The 25,386-nt window shown below is 38.9% G+C and overlaps 2 protein-coding genes across 2 annotated transcripts; both read left to right on the plus strand.

Annotated features, from left to right (window-relative positions):
• The first annotated feature begins 379 nt into the window (after positions 1 to 379).
• prss16 (serine protease 16) lies at positions 380 to 14,639 on the plus strand. Its single transcript, XM_046388458.1, has 9 exons — positions 380 to 636; positions 878 to 1,059; positions 1,956 to 2,188; positions 3,284 to 3,419; positions 5,528 to 5,642; positions 11,588 to 11,789; positions 12,598 to 12,688; positions 12,837 to 13,039; positions 13,725 to 14,639. Exons 1-9 carry the CDS (start codon positions 430 to 432, stop codon positions 13,832 to 13,834), a joined length of 1,479 nt encoding a protein of 492 aa, XP_046244414.1. The 5' UTR covers positions 380 to 429; the 3' UTR covers positions 13,835 to 14,639.
• A 1,520-nt stretch (positions 14,640 to 16,159) lies between these two features.
• Positions 16,160 to 25,008, plus strand: serpine2 (serpin peptidase inhibitor, clade E (nexin, plasminogen activator inhibitor type 1), member 2). The gene is made up of 9 exons (XM_046388459.1): positions 16,160 to 16,377; positions 17,554 to 17,828; positions 18,403 to 18,630; positions 19,004 to 19,201; positions 21,616 to 21,814; positions 21,929 to 22,026; positions 23,068 to 23,154; positions 23,345 to 23,428; positions 24,414 to 25,008. Exons 2-9 carry the CDS (start codon positions 17,567 to 17,569, stop codon positions 24,449 to 24,451), a joined length of 1,194 nt encoding a protein of 397 aa, XP_046244415.1. The 5' UTR covers positions 16,160 to 16,377; positions 17,554 to 17,566; the 3' UTR covers positions 24,452 to 25,008.
• The last annotated feature ends 378 nt before the right edge of the window (positions 25,009 to 25,386 follow it).

Consider the following 25,386-nt stretch of genomic DNA (forward strand, 5'->3'; position numbering starts at 1 on the left):
AACAAAAACTTCGAGCGAGAACTCCACGGTTAGAAGAAGAAAACACTTAAAAAACCCAATGAAAAACAATTAGTTTGAGTTCTTTTTAGTAGTATTTTTATGTATCTAAGTTTGATACAAATATTTGATGCCATATAATATGCTATGGTGTCATATTCAATACATTCAATACAATTTTGTCGATCGATAAGGTTACATAAGGATTTCCATTAGTGTACATTATAATATTAGAAATAATGGACCGTGTTCATTTAAAAATGGTTGATCATTTCGCCTTGAATCGCCTGTAAATGTTACAGTGGTATGGGAAAATACTGAGGCACTCACATCTCCTATATTTTACGAGTCATTTAAGTAGCCGAAGAACTTGTCATATGACCACAAGGGACAGAATCACATGCCCCTAATTGTTTCCTTGTTTGTATCGTCATGGCTTTTCAAACCTGTACGTTGCTTCTTTGTAAAGTAACCTTGGTTGTCCTGATTTCTCTCGTCGTTATCGGAGAGGGACAGTATAAGGCATTCAGGAAGATTATTCGAGAGCAGAATATAAACCAGAGAGCTGTGTTTGAGGAGCAGTGGTTCATCCAGAAACTGGATCACTTCAATGGTGCAGACAGCAGAGAGTGGAAGCAAGTAAGTCAAATTTCCAAAGTGGTCAGCTCAGCTTGGCGTGGGTTTTGTTTAAGATGAAGCATATCAATTCGGTTACTGTGTGATCCCATCTAGTACATCCAGTTTTTCCATTTAGACAAGTCTGTCAAAAAGTTTGCCTCTTAAAACTGTGTACTCGCCTACATGATGCAAACCTGATATCCCCCTGTCTCTATGTACGGTATGTTCACTCTGAGTAAATCTCTGCATTTTTTCCCATCAGAGGTACTTTGTAAATGAAGCCTTCTACAAGCCAGGAGGTCCAGTGTTTCTTATGATAGGTGGAGAGGGCCCAGCCAATCCGGCTTGGATGCTGAATGGCACCTGGCTCACCTATGCCGAGAAACTAGGAGCACTTTGCCTGATGCTGGAACATCGCTTCTATGGAAAGAGCCACCCGACTCCGTATGTTTGACCTTGCTGATTTAAGCCTTGAACTTGTATCAGAGTGTGTTCACTCTGTTAAGCCTTTTTTTTTTTAGATCACTTTATTCAAACTCTGCAGCTTTTACTCTATTGGAGTGTTTGGGCAGGTGACAATAGCATGTTGGAAGAGAACTGCAGCTCAGTTCATGCAAATATATTCAAAACCTACACAAGGAAATTATCCAAAATGTGAAGTTATATGGATTAAAGGAGACACACATTGGCATCTGTTATTAAAATAATATTTAATAGAAATTCTACACTGTTTTCTTCATGTATTTTAACTAGTGTTACCAGACAAGGTCAGTTGTGGCAGTGCAAACAAATTCTTAGATACAGAAACAAGAATCAAATTAATTTGACTCCTCCCACTGCTAAGGTCTTTACCATGTTAGATTGGTGGTTATCAAGTGAACATGAAACCCTTTTGGTAGACCTGGAGAAGCCTTTACTGGAAAGTAAGGACAGAAACCAGATACATTCAGTGAAAGTAATTAAGCACAATAAAGGTGGTTCTTAATGCTCATCCCATACTTTCAGAAAGGTTGCTTTTGGAACAAGGACTGGAGAAGTATCTCTTGACCCATGTATGGCCCATGTAAAAGGGCAACCATTACCATCTCTGCCAATATATGTTCACAACTGTTTGAGAAATTTCATCATCTCTGGTTGCACAATACTGCGGGATCAACTAAAGGACAAAAATCTATTGTGTTTGTTGTGAACTGCAGCTGATGTTGTTACAGGTGTTGTACCACTAGATGGCAGCATTTAAAGGACAATCAACCCCTTGACTTATGTAGCATTATATAGTGCTAAAATACTGTAGCTGCTCGGTCAAACTACTACTTAATTTTCCTCCTCTGTCCATGTAGGGACCTCAGCACAGACAATCTCCGTTTCCTCAGTAGTCGCCAGGCACTGGCTGACCTGGCACACTTCCGCACTGTAATTGCAGAGGCACGAGGGCTGACCAACAGGAAGTGGGTGGCTTTTGGCGGGTCGTACCCAGGTTCTCTTGCTGCTTGGTTCAGGCTGAAGTATCCTCACCTGGTCCATGCCTCTGTGGCCACGAGTGCACCTGTTCATGCCACTGTTAATTTCCCAGGTATGGAGAGACATCACATGACATGACAGTACACGCACACTCCCACACACATATTCACACACGGTTGTATTGGTCTTAATTCTGATCTTAAGAAACAATGCCCTTCCTTTTTAGATAATCAGAGTTTTATGCCAAACTCTGTTTTAAAAAGCCTGGAATTTAGATTTGCTCTCACAAAATGACCAATAAATGCCACATAAAGGAAGCACTTGATATTGTGTAACTGAAGTTTCACTGCTAAATTCAGCTTCACATAATACACCAAACAACCCTTGTTTAAAGAAGACATTCATCCATGTCATTTATTTATTTGCTTGCAATCCCTGCAATGTGCACCTGTATCAACATCTCTGTAGGACACATTAAGTGTTAAATTGAAACTTACTTTAATTTTCCAGTTTTGTTCAGTGTCTTGGAAGTAAGAGTCCCAGACAGATCAAAGATGAGGAAAAGGTTCACTCTCTGTCTGTGTTGTGTTTGGCTGAGCCCATTGTTTTTTTCCTGAAGGCTGCAGGCTGGAATCAAGGTCAGGGTAGCTTTGAACATGGCTCTGTACTATTCCACCCACATACTCATGCTATCTTGAAGACACTATCACAGACATTCAGGCCACATTCTCTTTGAATGTAGGAAAATATCTGAGACAACACTCTTAGGATAGTCTACGTGGTGCTCTGACGTCAGATATCTTTCTTTCCCAGTCCATGGCACCACAGATCTATTATTTCACCAAGCAACTCTGCTGTTAGTCAGCAGTAAGAGGTTGGCTTTCACTCCAGGTGAAAATTTTCCAAGATTTTGTAATGTGGAGATTTTCCACATTGCTTTTTTCAGTTTCATAAACTGTGAAATTCACTTTTCATTGAGACTCATTATTTCACTTTCAGCCTCACCAAAACCTTTTTAAACAAATACTTTTTCAAGCACTGGGCTGGAACTGGGTTTAGACATCCTTTTCAAGATGAATTGCTGCTTTCGCAGTGCCTCAAAATAGTCATGTATGGTTAACTCAGGTTTTTGTGTATTGTTGTGGTCTATTTTATAGCAGCCCAGGTTGAAGTGTCCACCCCTCCCTCTGTCTTTATGTTTTGCCAGAATACTTGGAGGTTGTGTGGCGTTCGCTGGCCTCTGAGAACGCAGAGTGCCCCCTTCTGGTAAAAAAAGCTTCAGATACCCTTGTGGAGCTCCTGAAGGACCCTAAGACCTATGACAACATCACCAAAGACTTCAAGTATGTAAAGTGTCTAAAATCTCCAAACTTATATGTTCTCTCTCCTGTAATTTACAAAACAAAGCAAAATTTTGATCTGACCAGGCTTTAATGATGCACATCATTCTAAAATATCTGGAAGCAGGGTGGCATCACGAAACATAGTTCAAATATCAGTGACTGACTCCACAAATGCACTCTCAAGCAGATAGCCTGCCAACCATGTATTTCATGTTTCAGCCGTTGTAATTATTTGTAATGTCTCTGATTATCTGGTACAAATGATTCTGTAGTTTATAATAAGACAGTCCTCTAGGATACATCATGATGTGTGTAAGCAAAGGAGAAAATGCACCTCTGGCAAAATTAGTATCATTTTTCAATTTTCTCTATTATTTACTGCATTCTGAAGAACTTTCATTGTGTGTACATTTTACTCTGTTTTATCCCAGACTTTGATACACTCTAATTTCTATCATCAGCTGTAGCTGCAGTCGTCTTTATACATTAGTTTAGATTTTTGTTCTTTTATTTACAAGGGTTTCAGTTCCATGGTTCACCTATTAGTGTACAGGCATGTGCAGACTGTGTTTGGAATAAACATTTTGATCAGATTCCACACATTAACACGTTATTAATTGTGGTTATTATTAATATTGTCACTTTAGTTGCAGGTTTCAGTCGATGGATTTAGTGTGACATGGTCAAAATGCAGTTTCTGAGGACAAGATTACAGTTGAAGTGGAAATACAGAATATTACTTACTTACTGAATATTACTATTATATTACTATTTTTATCACATTATATCCTTTTTCATTTTCTTCCAATAAGTTTCAAGCATGAAGTTATTCTTAGCGTGCTTGTGCTATGTCTGCAGTCATTGTGGCTGCCTCTGCTGCTGTTTTATATTTCTGCATCTTGGGTTGTTATAGTGACTGTAATGCCAGTTGACATGGTGAATAAAAGGGCTTCAGTGGTTTTTATTGTGATGTGGTTAGTCTCACAGAAGTAATACTGTCATGGGAAGCTCTGTCCTTGTGTCTGCACTGCCCTGACCACACTGGACATCTTTTATTTTAGCTTTTTGGAGATCATGTCGGCCGTAGATGCAGACATGTCCTCATGCAGGAACAAACACACAAAGGTCACAAAGGTGGTTTGGAGCCTTGTGCAGCTGCCAAACCACAATGCTTGAGAGAACACACTATTTGCGTCACAATTTCATCATGAGGGAAGTATCGTTCATTGCACACCAGCTCATGCACACACACACACACACACACACACACAGATAAATTGTTTTTAAAATGAATGTGTCACGTGTTTCCTAAATTTACCAAAATAAAAGTTGGTATAACAAAGTGTATCAAACACTTGTATTTCCACTTTGACACTGCACCTCGTTACTGTCAGTTTGACAGACCACTATAATCAGCAGCATGTGTAAGAACACTGAAAGAATCGCTGTTCAAATACTTTCAACAGATTCATTCACTCTTTCATCTTCTGGAAGTCATGAATGTCCAAACCATATTTCAAGGAAATTCATCAAATAGCTGTTAAGACAGTTTCACTGCAAACTAAAATATCAACCTTATGGTGATGCTGCAGGAACAATTAGGAGATCAGTAGGAATCATGTTTGGGAAACAATGAAAAGAAAAAAAATCATGGACCAAAGTGATGAACTGCATGACGTTTCTATCCTTAGCTTTCGACCCTGCTTGTGTGGCTAATAGTTTAAAAAGCTGCAGTTCATGTGCAGTTCTGTATTTGGAGAGATGTGTGAGAACTGTTTGAATAAAAGTCACTTCAGTCTTTCTACATTCATTCTAGTTATTTATCACACATAAGAAGCTCTAAACACTTTGTGCTGGCGAGCTGTTGTCCTTTTTGTGAAATGACCTGAGGTTTCATTTCCTGAGAACACAGGGGGAAAAAAATATGGCAAGATGCACTGCACAAATGCCAAAACATGCTTTGGTCTGACTTTCAACCTATTTTCCTCTACATCTCCCCCACCTTCCCTCCCTTCCTCCACCTCTTCATCATCTCCCTCCTTATTCCTTTGCTTCTTCTCGTCTGTCTTTCTCCCCGCCCCCATCCTCCTCCTCCTGTCCCCTTTCAGCTTGTGTTCCAAACTGCAGATCCAGACAGAGATGGACTCAGCCTATTTCCTGGAAATGCTGGCTGGCAACTTCATGGATGTGGTCCAGTACAATGAAGACAACAGGGGGTTTGAGGTGAGAGAGAGCACAGACGTATGCCAAACAAGGTCAGCAAAACTTCATAAAATGTGGGTTTTGGCAGATACTGATGGGAATCTGCTATCTTTAAATTTGATTGGTTTTATACCAAGATAAGTATTCATTGCTCACAAACAAAATACTGAAACTCTTTATTACATATCACACTAATGAAAATTCTTGCTCCATGGAATGGCTCAATATTTGAGGAGATATGTATATTCCCTGGATAGATGAGCAGATCGACAGCACTCATACCTGCACATTACATACGGTGTTGGTGGGTGGTTAGCCTAGTTTAGTATAAAGACTGGAAGCAAAATCTGTCTGTCAGCACCTCCAAAGCTTGTACATTTCCCCCCTGCTCATGGTCTTTCTGCAATTTTTTTAAAGGATAGTCTCATTTTGAATATAAACACATTTTTTTGCATCACTTTAGGTCTACATAGAAGTACGGCTCGCAAATAAAGCCGGAATATGTCTGAAGGCATCAGAAAAATCACTACGATCCCCCAAGCCTGGCTTTACAATTTAATATTTACATTTTGACCTGAAAAGAAAAATATGATGGTTGGAAATAGATGAAATCTTAAAACAATTTTTAGAGATTAATTTAATATGCCTGTATTTTACCAAATCTCCATAGCTGCGTTGGACATCTGATAAAGAAACAATATAGGAGACGGAGGAAAGGGAGAGCATTTGTAGGTTGAGGGGTTGACCTACTAGCCAGTCTTGGTTGAGTGGAAGGCAGTTATGAGGTGTGTGAGGGTTACAGCCAGCCCAAGCAGTATACTGGAACATATTAAACCCTGCATTGTTTAACAGCGAGAGGCCCAGAGATACTGTGGAGGTTTGTGACTTAGCAAAGAGGAGACCGATTGAGTAAGATAACATCAGAAGGTGGGAAATAGAAATTCACATATAGGTTTTTAAAAAATAAATCACATTTGATTAATGCTGCAAAGCTTTGAAGCTTCTTAAACCCGAGTGGGTCCCCAATGAAGCCCAGAGCCTTGACAGACATCTGATACAGAGACATTATTTCACCCAGGACAGATATAATCCATACTAAAATATATTTTTAATCAATGCACCATTTTCACATTTCATTTTCAGTTATTACTATCATAGCTGCAATTAACACTGGTATTGACTGTCACTGACAATTCACCCCAAAGTTAAAAATACCTTCTCTTTTTTTTTTTACCTGTAGCGCTATTTATCCATCTAGATTATTTTGGTGTTAGGTGCAGGGTTTTGAAGGTATCAACAGTAGAGATATCTGCCTTCTCTTGAATGTAATGGGACTAAATGACACTTGGCTTGTTGTGCAGATAACTGAAGAAAAAAAAAATGTAAAACTCAACAGCAATGTTGAGATATCATGACCCAATTACTCAAAATAATCCACAGATATTGTTGTAAGCACTATTGTGTAGGAACTACTTTCTTTCGAACTATTCTGTACCGCCATCTGCTTGTGGATGAGAGGCTTGGGCTCTTGACAGGGTAGAATGTAAACATTAATGGCGTCCTCTTCAGCTAAGCTAGCTGGCTTTGAGTAAAGGCAGACATCTCTACAGTCGATAAATCCAACCTGCTGCAGGAGAGTAAGCCAAAGGAATAACTATCACTACAGGTATTAAAATAGTAAAAATATGTATTTTTGATTTTTTTTTTTTTTTTTTTTGTGAACTGTACCTTTAATTTGTGCTATTAATTCAGCACATAGAGGGACCCATGATGGACAGTTTTAAACAAGCCATGCTCAGTGCTCTGTGAGGCTGCACTTAGGCACAGCATGGCTTTGACCTTAATACTAATGCATGTGTGCTAACGTGCTGGTTGAGCAGTTCTTATGTTCAGCATATTATATTTGAGTTTAGCATGTTGGTATGTTAATATTTGGTAAGTACTTGAGATTTACAGATATTTGCTCAAAAACCAAAGTATTGAACACACTGAAATTATGACCTGATGCTAGCGATAGAGGAAAGGTAAGGACATAATAAGGTCATTAGGATTCATCCTCTGGAGAACGTGAACATCCAATATTTGTTGTTGATTTCTGGACATCACCATCCACAGAGCTAAATTGATAGCATGGCTGAATTAAATAACAAAATAAATGCAACGGAACCAGAGATGTTTTGTTTTTTGCAATGCATTTATCTTTGTGCCAAAAACCTGGCACCTTCATTACCCATAATGCAACTTGACTACAGAAATTTGCATATGTTACACTAGTAGCAACTAATGTATCCTTGAGCATCAAGCTGCAAGCAGAGATGAAGAGCGGGGTCTGATAAGGTCTGATAAGCTCACCTCTGCCAAACTCCACACCCTCAGATCACTATCATCTTTTTTTTGTAGTCTTCAGACTTCAGCCAATGCTAAAAAGTAAAAGTACAGTGTTGGCATCAGAAAGTACTCATTTTTCAAAATAGTCCAATTAAAAATAATGTATATTACTATTTGTTATTGGATTGGATTATGCTTATTGGTGTACATCACTTTAATATTGCACCTCTTAAATGTGGTATATTATTAATTAATTTACGTATTAATTAATATGTTTTACATACTGTGAGGGAGACTGTGGATTTTTCCTGCGGATCCATAAAATCTTATTGACATAATTACATCAAAATGTATCTGTTGGTTAGATTTTGGATTTTACTGGCCTAAATCTGGACAGTAACTGGTTATCAAATTAGTGTAGTGATGTAAATGTATGAAACAGCAGAAAATGTTCAATGTAAAATGTATAAAATTGGTTAGATTCCCCTTTAAACTTATTACTGGGTGACTATCAGGGGAAAGACAAAAGAGTAGATAGTTCATACTATTGTGTTTTTGCGACATAAAGGTTTTCTGTGCAACAATTGCTTTAAAAGTATTTCTTCCTTTCAGTAGATAATAAAAGCAACACGGAATTTTGAAAACTATGTCACATTGTAAAGGAATTCCTGTACTGTAATTATATACATCAAACTTAACTTGAATTCCCTCGCTGTAGTCTTGAACTTCTGGAAAACCTTACATTACGTCCCACTGCGGTCACACACAACATGTCTCACAACATGTCTCCCCCTTTTTCTCCCCCCTCCCCTTTTCATCCCACTTCCCTCTCTGTCCCCCTGGTGCCTTGAGGAGACGTGAGTCCGGTTACCAATAAGCTGATGTGAAAAAGCAACAAAAGACTCTATGGTCTCTGTGGTTTCCTGTCACCCCTAGCTAAAGAGACTCTTATAAAAGAACCGCGAGAAGCAGTGGGCCACAGAATCCACAGCACCGGTGGACAAACATAGGCAACAGCTGCCTCTCTGACACAAAGGGCTGGGTATAGAACAAGCTACCAGGTTTTCGGTATAATGAGGAATTTTGGTAAGAACTTGGGCTGAGGTGTAACTCAGTCAGAAGAGTCAGAGCAGTGGCTTCACAGTTGAGGGGTTATCAATGGGGTGCTTTATAAAATACGGAAGGACATTATGTAACGCCACAGCTTGGAGAACAAGTACTAACAGTTCCTCTTTTTACTAAGTGATGCAGAGAGATGCACATGGGATAGAAATCATGACTCATGGGTGGTTTATAGTTACTAAGGGTTTCATTTCTCAAATTAGAACAACTGTAACCACTGCTAGCTGTTTACTCCACCAGCCCTCATTTCATTACCACATTTCGTTTTCGGCCAGTTTGGACCTGAACAGGCACAACCACAGTGTTGGATGGATGCCACTGAGCAGCCTTAATGTGTTGCTGAGGAGCACTGTGGGTTTGTAGGCAGGAAAGGGATCGCCACAGTTACCCAAAAGTTGCCACGAGCTGACCTTTTGATTCATGTCAAGGTGGTTTTGTTCCAAATAGATCTTGAGCCATGCTTGTCGTCGAACAGCTGATCCCCAAGGTTGTAATGTACTGTAAACCACTTGTGATGCATTCACAGATCTAGTGATTATGTATGAAAAGCCCTGCAGGGCACCACCCGGAACTTTGTATTACACCTCACATATGCCTTTATGTGCTGTAGCTGCCATCTCATCACACATAACAAATATTTGTATGACTTTTACTACTTAATATTTTTGTGATATTTGTATGTTGTATTGATGCTACAAATCTTGGACAAAGTATACTAAGAATAATTATAATTCTGGTTTAAAGTTTTAAAAAGAACATTTGAAAGAACAAAGAACAAAGTAAAAATAATTTTGTTTAAACCAACCACAAATTTCATTATCTTTAATTGTTGGTCATCTGTTTAGGCTGTCAATCTAGTTCCACTTTAGTTCTGATTGAAATATCTTTACTATTGCATGAAATATTGTACAGAGATTCTTGGTTCCTCAAAGGATGAGACCAAGTGATTTTAGTGATGCAGTGACCTTCAGTGGCAGCATGAGGTTGATATTTTTAAATGTGTTTTTAATGAATTTATTTATTTTGCTAACTGGCCTGTATTAGCGCGTTAAAAAGGTATCTAAAGATGGTGACCATGGTAAGCAGTAACAGTAAACCTCCCCATGTTAGCATTTATCTCAAAGCACCGCTGTGCACGAGCACAATCCCGAATCCCTTGTTGTGTCTTTTTTTAAAGGGTTTTACATGTAGTTGGTTTTTTGAGTGTAGTATTTGGTCTGCAGTGTTTATATGGGTTGTGTGTATCAAAGAACATCCACATGATTGCCAGAACCTAAGATTTCCCCACAGAACATTGCATTGTAAACAGATGATTAATGTTTTTGACTTCACCTGTCAGTGGTTGTAATGTTGTGGCTTATCGGTGTATATAGGTCTAGCCAAAATAAAGCAAGCCAGTTCATATGATAACTGACCTATCCTTAACCCTTTGAAAACCACGGGGGATCAGCGGTGACACCGCATGTGTATTTCAAATTATATGACACAATCATTGACAAAAATAGACAAAAAAGACCAGGTGTTTTAATAAATATATCTATTATTATGGTGCTAAAAGGTTAAGGAGAAAGCTAAATACAAGTACTGATGAGGAAAATGATTTCCAACATAGAGCATGGAGAGAAAACTGTAGAAATACATAATGACTTAACATATGATGAAACCTAAGCTCTAGAATGTGGAAAACCCATACCTTTCCAACTTGCCTGGAATTAGTTCATCGCTATTTTTCTTTTACCTAATGTGGATAGCATGTAAAAAATGAACAGGAAACCCAAAATAATACACCTAAGCCGATATGTGAAAAGAACTATTCATATGACTTTATTGATGCCCAAATGCAAATGCCCACAAGGTCCATTTAACGGCAGCTTTGGCATTTTCAGTCACATCACAGTTCCAGAGCAACTGCTAAATGAACCTTGAAATGAGATTCTTTTTTCAGCTGATGTTTCCAAGCTCAGCAAAAAAATATAGTAATAATATCTCTCTATTATATTCTCTATCTATAATATCTCCCAATTCTCTTGTGGTATCTTCTCACTCATTTCTTGTGGTATCATGCAGATAGTTAATGTGTTAACGTAATGGCCTCTCAAAATCCCCCTGAATTGGGGTAGACTGATGCTTCAACAGTAAATGATTGGTATATTCTATACTACAGAGACAAGGTTGGGGCTTAGTTTGTAGCTCAAGGACACTGAGATAAAAAACTGATCAGTTTTCTACTTATGTGATCTCTCAATTTACAAAAGATTTTTTATCATATCACTTTGTGACACGCCTCCCTGTAGTTATTCCTTTATATCCTGTATTGTTTGGTTAGGGGTCATTGTCATAATTTGATCATGTGTCCCCATATGTTCATGGTGCCTATTACAATATAGTCTCAGAGAACACTTTCACCCACACAGAGTACTCATAAATTTCCACTTATCTGTCTCCATGTCCACATGATCTGAGTTAATTTGTGTTTCTCCTCTTCTCTGTGGCACGGCTATGCTTTGTCATTTTAGGGTGTGATAGGCACCAACATCACCATCAAAGTGCTGTGTGGTGTGATGGGTGACACCTCACTGGGAGAACCTTATGTCCGCTACGCTGCTGTGGCCCGCCTCATGATGGATACCTTCTCTATGAAATGCCTGGATGCCAGCTTCAATACCTACTTCAGAGACATGACTAATATGTCGTGGGATGGGCCGGCTGCAGGGGGAGGTGGGTATGGAAATGTACTGAGAAGTGGTATTTTCGTATCCGTAAACACAGCTATTCCAGTGCACTCTGTTTTAAAATGTAACCTTAATAACTGTTATTTTTATGTACCCTGTGTTTTAGAGTCCATTTTGCTGCTAAGCTGTCAGTTGGTGACGGATAATAAAAAACAAAGACGACATAATGTCACATTGAAATTTCACACTGTCGTCAAACACTGGCCAATCACCTGCAGCAGCAGACATATCAGTCTCTCTATCATCAGTAGCCTCAGGAGATCAGAACAGAACAACCACATGACAGGCTATGTGTTGAGTATGGGGTGTGGTTACAGTCGTCATGTTTCAAACCCATTTTTGGGTGTTGTCAAAAGGCTTTTTTGGGAAAAGTTACGTAAAAGTAGACTCATGAGATTCTGGCACACAATTTGATACAACTACAAATAATGTGATTACATCACTTGACTGCTAAGTCACTCCTGGAAAACATAATACTTTCTTGTTCTTTGGGAAACATTTTTATCAGGCAGGCATTGGGCTCTGGTTCCAGTTCCCAGCTTCAGTCTCAAGAGTTGGGAGGACTGGAGGGGGATCACTGGAACAAGAAGTGGTGTCTTAAAAAGCCACAGGGATGTGTCTGCATAAACTCCCCCAACCCCCTTGTGTGGGTCTCAGTTGCACTCGTTTCTCTCTTAATTTGGACTGAACTGAAAGTTGATAGGCCTTACCTGCCGTTTGTTATCGGTGCCCTGATTTGTATGAATCAATTGATTATGTGGCCATGGGTAAATTTTGTGTTTGTGTGTTGTCAGGGAGACAGTGGGTCTACCAGACCTGCACTGAATTTGGATTCTACCAGAGCACAGATTCCCCCAACCAGCCATTCAGTGGCTTCCCTCTAGTGTGAGTACAGTAAACATTGCCTCTCAGCCTGAGCATAGTTATGGTTTTATCCCTGCACCTACTATTTCCACATTGCACACTGGCCGTTTTCTTTCTTAGCTTTTAGTTTCATCATGCGTTGCATTGTTATGTGTGTTTTCTCGTCTAGGTATCATGTGAAACAGTGTGCAGACTTCTATAATGTCAGTGCCGAGCAGCTGGCAGAGGCCGTGGCCCAGACCAATGAGTATTATGGTGGCTATGACATCCATACTGCCAGAATCGTTTTTCCCAATGGGTCCATTGACCCCTGGCACGCCTTGGGAATTACCCAGGACATTACACCTGACCTCCCTGCTGTTTTCATCAAAGGTGAGAGAGGAAATATGCATACTGGAAAATAACACTGAAATATACTTTACCAAGTGTTGACAGTTCAGAAGTCTTAAGATAAGATGAAATTTATTGATCCCACAGTGGGGAAATTTGCTTGTCGTGGCAGCCTACAGGAACAGAAAAGAGTGCAAAAAGTTTCAAAAAATATAAAGAGATAATAAATTAACAATTTTCAAGTAAACACTGTACAATATACAGCTATATACAAGTCCTTTAAAACAAGAGTTTTTTAGCTATCTGAAAACTTATTTGTATGTGTGTGTACAAATGTACAAAACCCAGTCAAATAATACATACAATACATCTGATTATAGTAGGCTAAGTTCGGTTTTGTCTGTCATTTGTGTACAGCAGTTATAGCAGGCATCTTGTAGGTCCACCTCTCCTTTGACCACAGTTCCAAGGTCTGCAGAACTTTTTGAATGACTTTGTTTCTAGGTCTAAAATCAGTTAAGTCACACAAGTCAATTGACAACTGAATGTTGCTTGTGGTTGCTTTACATTACAGAAGCCAAGCAACAATTTTAAAGTAGAACAATGGCATATTTATTCAACTCTCATTTTATTAGGTGGATAATTGCTCTTGTAACTCAGGAAATCTCAGTTTTACTGCTTTCCACTGCTGTATCCTTTATTTTTATGTTATATTTCTCTGATCCAGGAACAGCCCACTGTGCCAACATGTACCCTGCCAGGAGCCAGGATCTCCCCCAGCTTGCTCTGGCCCGTGACCACGTTTTCTTACTTCTCCAGCAGTGGTTGAAACAATAACTGACATTTAAACAGGCCAATCGATGGCTTTGCGAAGCAAATGCTTTTGTCCGGATCGCTGACACTGAAAAGAGACTGCTTATTTTACTGCCACATTCATGATTACTTGAAAAGGCACTTTACTCAAACATTAATAGGTACAAAGTTCAGATATTTTAAATGAGTGAGACAAATTTGAGCTGATGAGTAAATGTTTTTTGTTTTTTTTTTATGATTATAGAAACGGTTTTATCTGTACTTTCATGTTTAATCTGGGTTAACATTTCAAAGGTCAATATGATATCATTAAAAAACACTTCATGGGCTGGGTTCCAGGAAGTGCATATGTTAAACAAAGTATGTAGAAGTAGTTGAATTTGCTTTCCCAGGCAAGCAGAACAATGTTAGAGAGCCTAGTTAAAACTAGACTATTCCAGAGGGATAACGTCTGTCAGTGAACTCACATGAATATTTGAATCATTTAATTGAAGACCAGCAAATAGCATGATCCAGAAATATTTTTTCAAGACCAACACACTCAATTTCTTGATTTCTTAGAACATTTTCTTGTGTACCAAAACAATAAAAAATGAATATGTAAAATTAAAAAAAAAACATTTAAATTTCATCAGATTTGCTTTAAGATACAATATATAATTTCAATACCCTCTGTTGCAATATTTTTGACCAATATCATTTGTACACAGGACAGATGTGTTATCAGCTCTTGACACATACATTTCATATTGAGAAATATATCTTTTACAGCCACATTTGGAAATTTCAAGAGCTTTTGAAATTAAAGTTACTGTTAGCTTCATCAGGATCATGACTGCACACATTTCCTTTTACGGTAACATTTGATGGTTCTGTAAGATGCTCAAAATTGTGTTTAAACAGGCAGCAGTACAAGAAAGACTTCAATTTACCCTGAAAATGCGCCATTTAATGTATTTGTATGGAGTGTATAATGCACACAGCTGGTCCTGTTCAGCACAAGCTTAGTCTTGTTTGTTAATAAGAATGTAACTAAAATGTTGTCTCGGCTGTGCAACAGGAGCATGACATCTCTAGCAGGACCCAGAGATGGCATACTGGGCAAAACAGGAGGTTGTATAATTTGGATTACATATTGCGATGTTCTCATCTTTGGCTTGTGAAGCAGATGGATTTAGTTCAGAAAACAGAAATGGCCTGACATAGCATGCTTATAGTACACAGCTGTGTGTTCATTCACTACCTCCTCAAAACTCACAAGACCCAATAACCCCCACTTTGGTTGACAGTGTTTATTTTCACAACAGTCCCATCTCTGGATCTCAGCTGGATATGCAAGACCCCGACTCCATCACAAACCACACACCCACAAAGACTGTTGACCAAATTCCCTCTCCATAATGGGCCTCCCATGCTGTGGTAGTGAATTCTTAAAGCTTCCACCTGGGTATTCAGTCAGAGGCTGTGTGAAACTAGTCTACTAAAGCAAAGGATATGCATGTGGAATATATATTATTATCACAGCCCAAAATCTGCTCTCTTATTCAGTCCCCTGTAATTTTAACCCCAATGTACCTGCTCGTAATCCTCTCGTAGACTGGAGTAGGGATGTAATTGAGCCTCAGCCTCGATTCGGATGTGTGTGTGTGTGTGTGTGTGTGTGTGTCGCCACCCAACCGTATCACCTCACGGGATAGAGAAACATCAGGTGGTCTGTTGTGAATAGTCAATTGTAGGGAAGTTAGGGCAAAATTTGTTATGTCCTTCTAATCACTTGAAAGGTATGTAGATATCAAATTACACCCGAGCAGGATAAGACCAGGCTCTCCTAAAAAAAAATGAGAGAGGGAGAGCTCTGTTCAGCACATCTTTACTCTGTTCAGTAAAGGGCAGCAAAACGAGAATTTTGCTTTCTGGTATTAACGCATCGTATTTGTGGTGTTACATGGAAGCTTCAGCGTAAATTGGGATTGGTTGAAATGTTCCACTGAATATGAACAGTTAAGAGAAAGTAAGATGACTGCTATTTCACGTTTCTAAACATTCTCATCAGTTACTTCCTGTTGCAAACACCTTATAATTAGCTGTGTCAAGTTAGCAAGACTTGGCCAAAACGTAACGGAAGTAGCTTCATATATATAAAGGTTTTTTGCTTCTTATGAAAATATTAGCGCCAACTCGGCAAAGAAGAGAAAAAATATATCATAATGTGATATTCTATTAAGTTTTGTGCTCGCATTGAGATTGTATTGGACAATGGACAACTATATGATAAGTCATTTGTTTTTATTTTGAAATTCTATCGGAAACTCATATTCTGTTCCTTCGAGATTGAAACTAACGGAGATAACCCTGGGTTGTTTGGCTGGAAGGCGGAGTTAAATCCGATAAAGTCTCCTCTGAAACAACAGTGAAGTCAGTAGAAGTTCTCACTTTCGCTGGAGTAAAGTGCTTTCTACGCTCACATTGTGGACAGGTCTTCGTTTCTTGTGCGCACCGCAGAGGAAAGTGGGCCAACAAGGTTACAATTTCACCTGCGGGGTAAATCCAACGTCATCTCGTGATAGGTAAGGACTGGCCTTTTTGAACGTTAGTTTTGCAGAAGATTAAACAGCTATTTTAAACACGTCTAAACTGTAGCTGTACCTTGTCAACTTGGAGGACTAATTTCCATTTCCAATTTAAAGTAGCTGATATTAAAAGATGCAACATTTCCGTCAGGTGGGTTTTGTTTGATACCTTAAATTAGCTAAATAGTTAACGCAAACCTACCACAGAAAATACGTAAGTAGTTGAAGTTACATTAACGACAAAAGTCAAAATGCGCTTCACATTCAACGTTGTGCTGGTTTTTTGGACCTTATGTAGTATTGCATGTAGTTTTAAAGTAGTCTACAAGAACCATGCTGGTGAAGGATTGCTTTTTTTTGTCATGTGTGTGAATGCTCCATTCCTGACAAGAACACGACTCGGGGGCGCAACTTTAAAGGTTTATTGCAGCTGTTATGGCACACGTAAGCTCCAGGATTCCCAAATTCTGGGCACATTGTGCATCCAGTTCACTAGTATTTTAACACTACATTACTACATTTAAAAATTTGGCCGAGTTTTGTTCGCCCTATAGTGAAACTGCCAGTCAAAGCTGTGTCACTGCGTTTTCTAAGGGTTGTAAGAGCATCCTCAGAGATTTAACTGCAGATCTAATTAGCACCGTTAAAGTCATAACTTAAAACATCAGGTAACTATGAAACTGTGAAAAATAGTGCTTGATTCTAAGTAATAAGTAAAAGGTTAATATCACGTAGATGCCATGTCCCTCTAAGCAAGAAAGCCAGCAGACATTCTGGCTGGCGGTCCACATTGACGCTGTTTCACTAAGTGGAGTCCAGGTTGAATCATTCTCCAAAAGATTTAATGTAGTCTAAAGTTGTAATGAAAGAACAAACCTCATTCAGGATGGTTAGACTGTAATATTCAGACCGTGTGAGTAAGAGTTAGTCAGACTCTGCAGCATGGGATTGATGGTGCTGTTAACCATGATGAATCATATGAAAGGGATAGCCAGCATGTTGAAAGTGTTTAAGTAACAATTACTGTTTTAAAAATTAGTTTTCATAAATCTGTTGCTTGTGATGACAGTACAGACCACTAAGACTATGTGTGGAGCTACTGGAGAACAAACAAACAAACAGTCATTGTTCTTTGAAGATGCCTCTAATATTATTTTCTTTGTTTCTTAATAGGTGTGAGTTTAAAATGAAGCATCTCTCATTATTGTTCCTGGTTGCACTGGTGACCTTGTATGGCCACGAGGGTGTGCTGTCCCAGGCTCCCTCTTATGGTGAAAGGGGCTCTGATCTGGGCATACAGGTCTTTCAGCAAGTAGTCCGCTCCAGGCCCCTGGAAAATGTGGTGCTGTCACCCCATGGGGTAGCTTCCATCCTTGGGATGTTATTGCCAGGAGCCCATGGGGAGACTCGGAAGCAGGTCCTCAATGCTCTCCGTTACAAGAAGAATGGTAAGGACTATCTCTGGAGAATGTGGTAAATTAGCTTTCATCATGAACCAAAATCACTGCAGCCAGATGAGCCATTTAGAATGACATTTAAAGGAGACATTTGTAAGATGCAACCAGAGTTTTAGTTTAAAATGTTCAAAAAATAAGCTAAAATTATCAACAGAATGTACTATGTACTGTGTTGCAGAGATATTTACAGTCTTGCAAGCTCTATAAGTGTTTAGATTAAAAAGTAAAAAAATCAGTCACAAAATATCAGTAATAGTAATATTCATACAGATATTTTCCTTACTAGACAGAAAAATACAAAGATAAGATCTTTCTCCAAACTAAGAGCTTAATTGCCTGCTTAACTCATGATAAAACACACACAACACAACAGACTTCTTTCGAATGAGACATGAAATTAATCAAAAAATCACAAAAACTGTATTTCTACAGTGAACAGTATAGTAAGCCGCAGTTAATGGTTATGCGGCCCCCTATATTTTTTGAGGCTTTATTTTACAAGTTGCCTCTTTAAATCCGTAGCGGTTATTGAGGAAATGATTCAAAGTTTATTTCATCTGCACAGGACCATACAAGATGTTGAAGAAGTTGCACAAGACCTTGACAGCTAAGTCCAACCAGGATATTGTGCTGATCGCCAACGCCATGTTTACCCAGGAGAGCTTCCCCATGAAGGAGGCCTTTGTAGCCACCAATAAAGCCAACTTCCAGAGTGAGAGCAAGTGCCTGGATTTCAGCAACCCCCATGCAGCAGCAGATGAAATCAATAAATGGGTGAACAATAAGACCAAAGGTAGGAGTCATGGATGTACCCTGAAATCAAAGAACCCCAGTAAAGGCAGATGTGAGCATATATTTTGCAGCGGTTTGATTTGAAGAAACATGTAAGAGATCACTAGTCAAGCAGGCATGACGTACCGAGAACGGTCCGTACAGATTTAACAGTTCTTGTGGTCCGCCTGTTTAAACCTTACTCAGCACACAGACCACAATATAAAGCCTAAACCTTGTAATGTGGTCTGTGTTCTCCTGCGAACATTTGACCATCCTTATTAGGCTCTGCATTATTATTGCTTCATCTGCCTTGAAGTGAATATAAAAACAGATGCTGGCTTTTATCAACTCTTTCCGACTGAATAATGCACCCATGTTGCATATTTATCCAGGTCATATCCCCAGCTTGATCAAAGCAGATATGCTGGACCCGATTTTGACCCGTCTGGTTGCTGTCAACTCAATCTACTTCAAAGGCTTATGGAAGTCCCGCTTCCAGCCTGAGAACACCAAGATGAGACCCTTCACTGCAGGCAATGGAAATGTATATAAAGTCCCAATGATGTCCCAACTATCTGTCTTCAACATGGGTGAGCAGTGATGTGTGAGAGGTTCCCACCGATGGCCTGCTGTGTGACGCTAAGCGTTTGAATACTTGTAAATGCAACAGATATTCACTAATCATGATTTTGCTTTCATATCATTTACTTGTTTGCATACAGCCATTGTTTTAGATGCATCTAAATGATAAGAGATGCTCTTTATTACGTTTCACCCCCAAATTACTTTTATAGAGGTTTCACTCTTCTGTGGATGTTTGCAGAATAGTTCAGACTGGTTGAAATTAATTTGTAAGATAATTTTAGCATTTTTTTTTATCAGTAACAGTTCTCAGGCAAGACAAAATGAAACTTTTTTTCACCTTGAATTATGAATCTCATAATTTTTAGACACACTTGTTTTGCAAGTAGATTGCGGTATGTTAGGTCATGCAGTGTACAAATTACAAATTTGATGGATACCAGATCAGTTTTGTAATGGGATGGTTCACCCCAGCATCCAAAATGCATATTTTTCTGTCCGGCACCATATCACCACACAGTAGGAAACATTCATCTGCTCATGAATGAGAGGATTGTGCTTGTGACAGAGTGGGTGCATGGCTTTCAAAGCAGTAACAATAACTAGCTTAGTTAACTAGCCTCTTGGCCATTAAAAGATGCACACGTTCCTCTGCACAGTGTTACAGTTTGTGGATGTAGTTCTATAAAAATAAAATAGTTCCTACATGAAACTGCTATTATATACAAGAGAAGGTAGATATCTCTACAGCTGGGATCTTCAAATAACTGGAACTCATGGCAAAACAATCTAGATGGAGTACTGCAAAGTATGTATTGTATGTATTTTGGATTTTGTGGTGAACTGTCCCTTTAAAGGTCTCCTGTGGAGTCACTGATTCATGTAAGTTCTGTTTACATTCATTGTTTTCCATTGTGTGTTGTGTGTATCCTTGAAGTCTAACAAATTTCTTCCTTCCTCCCTTTCTTCCTTCCTTATGAAACATTTTCAGTCAGCTCTTTACATATTTATAATCCTTTATTATTTGCATGTACATTCGCTAGCTCCACAGGCTGTATGGGCTAATGTCACCAAACCAGTTGCACACAAATGACAGTAAATGGGCCAATCAGCAGCTCCATATTCTAGTCAGGTCTGCCAAATTGATATTCTATTTACTTAATGATTAATTTGTTTTTAATTCAGTTTGTATTATGATGGAGTCTCAACTTTTGACAGTTTATGATTCATAAGCTGAGTTGAAAGGAAAAGCAAGCTAAGATATGCCACAACCATATGAGATTATTTAGTCCTGTGTGAAATGAAATGATATACCAGTCAGTCATCTATATTTAGATGAGTTGTGATTGCATGGTGAGTGCTGCAAATAGTTTCTCATCCAGTGCTGGAGTTAAACTAAGGCCATCTTCGTCTATGAGGCACAGATATTTGAGTCTTAGTTCAGTTCCCTCACTTCAGTGTACGTTGTGTGTGTGCGACTTGTTGATTGGGTTATTGTCCCCAAATTTCCACACTTCTGTCATAAATAGTAGATATTTTTGTTAGAGACTTAAATCTCTTGGTATGGCTCGATGCAGTTATTTTTTTGTGATTGTAATGAGATGTACACATACTTGGCTGAATGACTTCATAACAAAGTGTGCTGTGATTAGTTCCATGACCATATATAGCATGAAAATGGTTGTTTGTGGTTTGATTCTGGTAGTACTTTGACTGTCTAATCTCAACCGTCCTTTTGTCATTCTTATTTTGCACTTACGTACCTTTTTAAAAGATGGAAATTTGTTGTTATTTAAAAAGTCAAAGGACCCACACTGTCCAGCACATTCAGTGCCATCTTTAGCTGAATGATGTAACGGTATTCTTTCAGCTAACAACCTAACAAGAGTCTTTTGCATTTGCTATGATAACATCTTCTGTGTGGTCTGTCTCGTCTGAGGAAGAATCTGTTAGTTGTCAGGAAATTGTGCATGTTCCGTTCCTACTTTGTTTAGGATAAATAAAAATAATGAGCAGTGCTATCCTTCATGGTCAGAGAAGACAAAGAAAATAATGTCACCCGCAGAAACACAAACACAAAATCCTGGCAAAATGGATAGTTGGTTAGCTTCAAAAAATATTTTTACTTCTTTGGTAGCTCTTAAATAACGTGGCATTAGAAGGCCAAAGTAAATCAGTTCACACAAAGACCAATAGAAATAAAAACACCAGATGTTTACAGAAGTAGGAACACTGTTATTTCATTCCACTTTTCTTGCACCACAAAAAAGGTGGAAACGTGGGTTAACAGATACTAAAAAGATCCAGGAAGAAAATAAATGAATCATCTCTTAATCAGTGAATGTGAGGATGACTCAAGTTTCACTCTTCCATCACCCTGACTTGTGAAATTATTAACCAGTTCCCACCCTCTCTGTGCCAGGCATGGCCACCACACCTCAGGGACTGAAATACAAGGTGATCGAGCTGCCCTATCACGGCAACACCATCAGCATGCTGATCGTTCTGCCCTCTGAAGAGGACACACCCCTGTCCCGTGTTATCCCACACATCAGCACAGCCACAGTGCAGAGCTGGACCAAACTGATGCACATGAGAAAAGTCCGCCTGCTCATCCCCAAGTAAGATCTGTATTGAAAACAGTGTCTATGCTCTTAATACCATTTGGACTGAATGTGACTGTAACCTTGTGGGTGTATGTGTGTGTGTGTGTGTGTGTGTGTTTATGTCTTTAGGTTTACTGCTGATGCGGAGGTGGACTTGGAAGCCCCTCTTTCAGCACTGGGAATAACAGACATATTCAATGAGAACAGAGCTGACTTCAGACACCTCAGTGAGTAAAAGCACAGTCAGTCCAAACCCAAAAGTGACACAGTGCCAGCTTATTTGGATATGGAGAAGGTTTGAAAATACCAAAGCATTGTTTGCTGTTTACTGCCAGAGCCAGTAAGAAGTATGAATAGTTTCCTGGCTGTCCAGATTTACTTGCATTTTCTTCTGTCACCTCCCAGAGTGATGGAATGAAAGGAGCTCTAAGTGAAGTACTCTAGTGCCATCATGTGGTGTAAATATGTGGGCGCATTGTGACATAACAATGACTTTAGAAGAAAAAATGAAAAATACCAAGAGGGTTGAGTCAAGCTCATTGAAAGCTGCATTAGTCTGTATCTTTGAAAATGAGTGAAATAGCTACACTGTAGCTTTCACTTTCCCTTTCCATCATATAGCCACATCTTTGAAATAAGTGTCATCAAAGTACTGTATTATTTACATAGGCCTTTTCATAAGAGACATTTTTTTGCTTTTCCTGCTGCAACAAGTCAAACTTTCTGCTGTCAAGAATTCTGTTTCATTTCAGGCTAAAGGTTCTTCATTCTGGTACAGGTGCTTTAAATGTGGCTTATTGGACCTCAGCTCTGATACGGCAATAGCCAAACTCAAGATTGTATTATGAATAAATAACTGATGTGACAACAGAGTGATGGCAAAGTCAGTCCAAAATCTGTGGCAAAATTTATTAGTGTGGTGGAGCCCAAAGCAGAGGGGAGCAGTTGGTAACATGAAATGAACAAGCTTGCATTGCCAGAACGCTAACAATGGCAGTAAATGGCATTTGGGCAGGAGGATGCAGGGTGCTTAACGATTTCTCAAAAATACACAGTGCAGTTCTTTTCACAAATGTTAGTGTATTATTTCACAAAGTAACTCCATCATGCACATATGAACTTGTCAATAATAGGCATGGCACATTTGTAGATAGATAGATAAATAGATAGATAGATAGATAGATACTTTATTGATCCCGAGGGAAATTCAAGAAAACTAATATCCTGTATGTGTCTAAAGCTCGGCTGAACAGTTATTGTTTTCTCAGGTACTGAGCCTGTGTATGTATCCAAGGCACTTCAAAAAGCCAAAGTTGTTGTGAATGAAGATGGAACAAAAGCAGCAGCTGCCACTAGTAAGTATTTGAACAGTTAGCTTTGTCTTTGACTTAAATGTTGAGCCAAAAAAAAGGCTGTGTGCTTAGTTGATGAGAACGTTCTATATAACGACTTATAATGCCCTTAAAGTATTGGTACATCCATTCTGTAGCCTGTGCTTTTACACTTTCTGATATGTTTTTACAATGTATTTGCTTTTGTGTTTAGCTGCCATTTTGTTGGCTCGGTCCTCTCCACCTTGGGTTACAGTGGACAGACCTTTCCTCTTCCTCATCAGACATAACCCCACAGGTATAGTCAAATCTTTATATCGTGTGGGTTTACTTATCTTTAAAGTTCTACTCAGAATACATTTATATAGAAGATCTAACATCTGTGCAACCACACAAGGAAATACACTACACATATCGGCATATGAAATGCGGCAATTAATCCCCCATGTTTGGCTTAGGTTTCTGAGGAGCTGTATGTGAAGTTCAGTGTGGTCTGTTAGTACAGTTAACCATACAGCAAGCCATAGTATTTGTCCAGCAGTTCCATGTAAAATTCTCCAAAAGGCACCAACACCACCAAAGTTCAGTGATTCACATTATCTGAAGTGAAGCATAGCAGACACTCAGTGGCCATGCCCTTAATTATGCATAATTTTAAGCCTTAAAATAATTTAAATGAGTGACTTATGTAAAAATTCACAGTCCCACACACACCCAACTAACACACAGAGTAATAAAGAGTTGGCCATTTTAACATGGCATCATGTGGGGAATGACTGGCTTTTGGAGCCAGCCTCAATTGACCATTGGAGGAGCTCAAAAAACACTTCTGTTTTTGCTTCATTTGTGTGCATTCCACCTTCTAAGCATAAACTGAGATTTATAAAAAAAAATCCTAATTTAGGCCAAGTTCACCATAACAAAACATAAATCAAATTTCCATTTTCAAATGATATTCCACCGATTATCATGGTCATTTTGGCAAGGTGTGAAACAGTCATTCTGATTGCTGTAAACATATAAATATCGCTAACACTCGTGTGAGGCTGTCAGATGGATGCATGGACTTGTACTGTGCTTGCACTGATTCAGCCATATGTGCTCTAAAACCTCTTACTTATAAATCAGAATATTTATTGGCATTCTGTCTTTTCTTTTTTTGTACATACATGAACATTTAGTGTGGATTCTCTGCAGAGTTTTGTAAATGAGACCCCTGGGTAATCAAAAAAAAGAAAAAGTGGTGCTTGACTTTGACAAGTTCTCCGTGTCTCTGTCCCCAGGTACCATTCTCTTTATGGGCCAGATCAACCAGCCTTGAGCCTGGCCATTGCTGCTCAGCCCCTGATACTGTAGCATCGTAGGCCAGCAGCGGAAATGCTTCTACCCTGCCACGCATGAACACACACACATAAACACACTCCCACATATACACACACAAATTTTGCTGTAGACTTATGTACAGTGTGGAGATATGTTATTTGTTTTAAATATTGCTTTTTATGTTACCCATTTCCTTAAATGCATAACATGGGTTATAAAATGTTTTGCATACTAAAGTTTCCAGCTGTTTTAATTTTTTGTTTTACTTTTTTGAACTTTTTAAGTTGGTTTTTTTAAAGACTTTGATTGTTAAATGTGTATTTTCTCAAATCTGGAGTGAGATAATCCATTTGTTTATTCCATCACTGGTTCAGTTTAAAAGTTCTCCATCTCAAGTCATGTCACTCCAGTCTGTTCTAAGTTTCACTCCAAAGTTATGGATGTACATCACATCTTGAACGCCAAGCATCCAGCTACTTGTTTCCCTCACTGAGGAGGTCCTCTGTTATCATACTTGCTTCATATTTGATCAAATAAATACACATATTTATAACATTATTGATTTTTGTCTCACTTATTTTTGGGAATAGTATTTCTGACAGTGGAATGTTTGTCTGCATGTGGTGTTTGCTGTTGTGTCAACATTTTCCACATGTTCAGATGCTGAACTTCATTGCTGGGCTGTTCAGTCAGATCTGCAGCAGATGGGCATCGTGAATACGGGGACTAAACCACTACACTTGAGTTTTGCAAAAATTGCATCTTGCAATTTATGTAAACTACTGCTCATTAGATGCTAAACTAGGTTTTATTGTCTCAATAGTTCTTCACTGTGCAATAAAGTTTAATCCCAGAGTTTAATGATTGGGAAATTTTGTATTGTGCAGGTTCAAATGTTCTTGGGAGGGCGGACAGGATTTGGGCTGTCTTAAC

Source organism: Scatophagus argus, chromosome 5 (genome assembly GCF_020382885.2).
Source record: "Scatophagus argus isolate fScaArg1 chromosome 5, fScaArg1.pri, whole genome shotgun sequence".
Lineage (NCBI taxonomy): Eukaryota > Metazoa > Chordata > Actinopteri > Scatophagidae > Scatophagus > Scatophagus argus.

Coding starts and splice junctions, on each gene's coding strand:
- prss16 (XM_046388458.1), top strand. CDS start 430: ATGGCTTTTCAAACCTGTACGTTGCTTCTTTGTAAAGTAACCTTGGTT. Junction 1,060..1,955: donor GGAAAGAGCCACCCGACTCC/GTATGTTTGACC, acceptor CTGTCCATGTAG/GGACCTCAGCACAGACAATC. Junction 2,189..3,283: donor TGCCACTGTTAATTTCCCAG/GTATGGAGAGAC, acceptor ATGTTTTGCCAG/AATACTTGGAGGTTGTGTGG.
- serpine2 (XM_046388459.1), top strand. CDS start 17,567: ATGAAGCATCTCTCATTATTGTTCCTGGTTGCACTGGTGACCTTGTAT. Junction 18,631..19,003: donor GGTGAACAATAAGACCAAAG/GTAGGAGTCATG, acceptor ATATTTATCCAG/GTCATATCCCCAGCTTGATC. Junction 23,429..24,413: donor CATCAGACATAACCCCACAG/GTATAGTCAAAT, acceptor CTCTGTCCCCAG/GTACCATTCTCTTTATGGGC.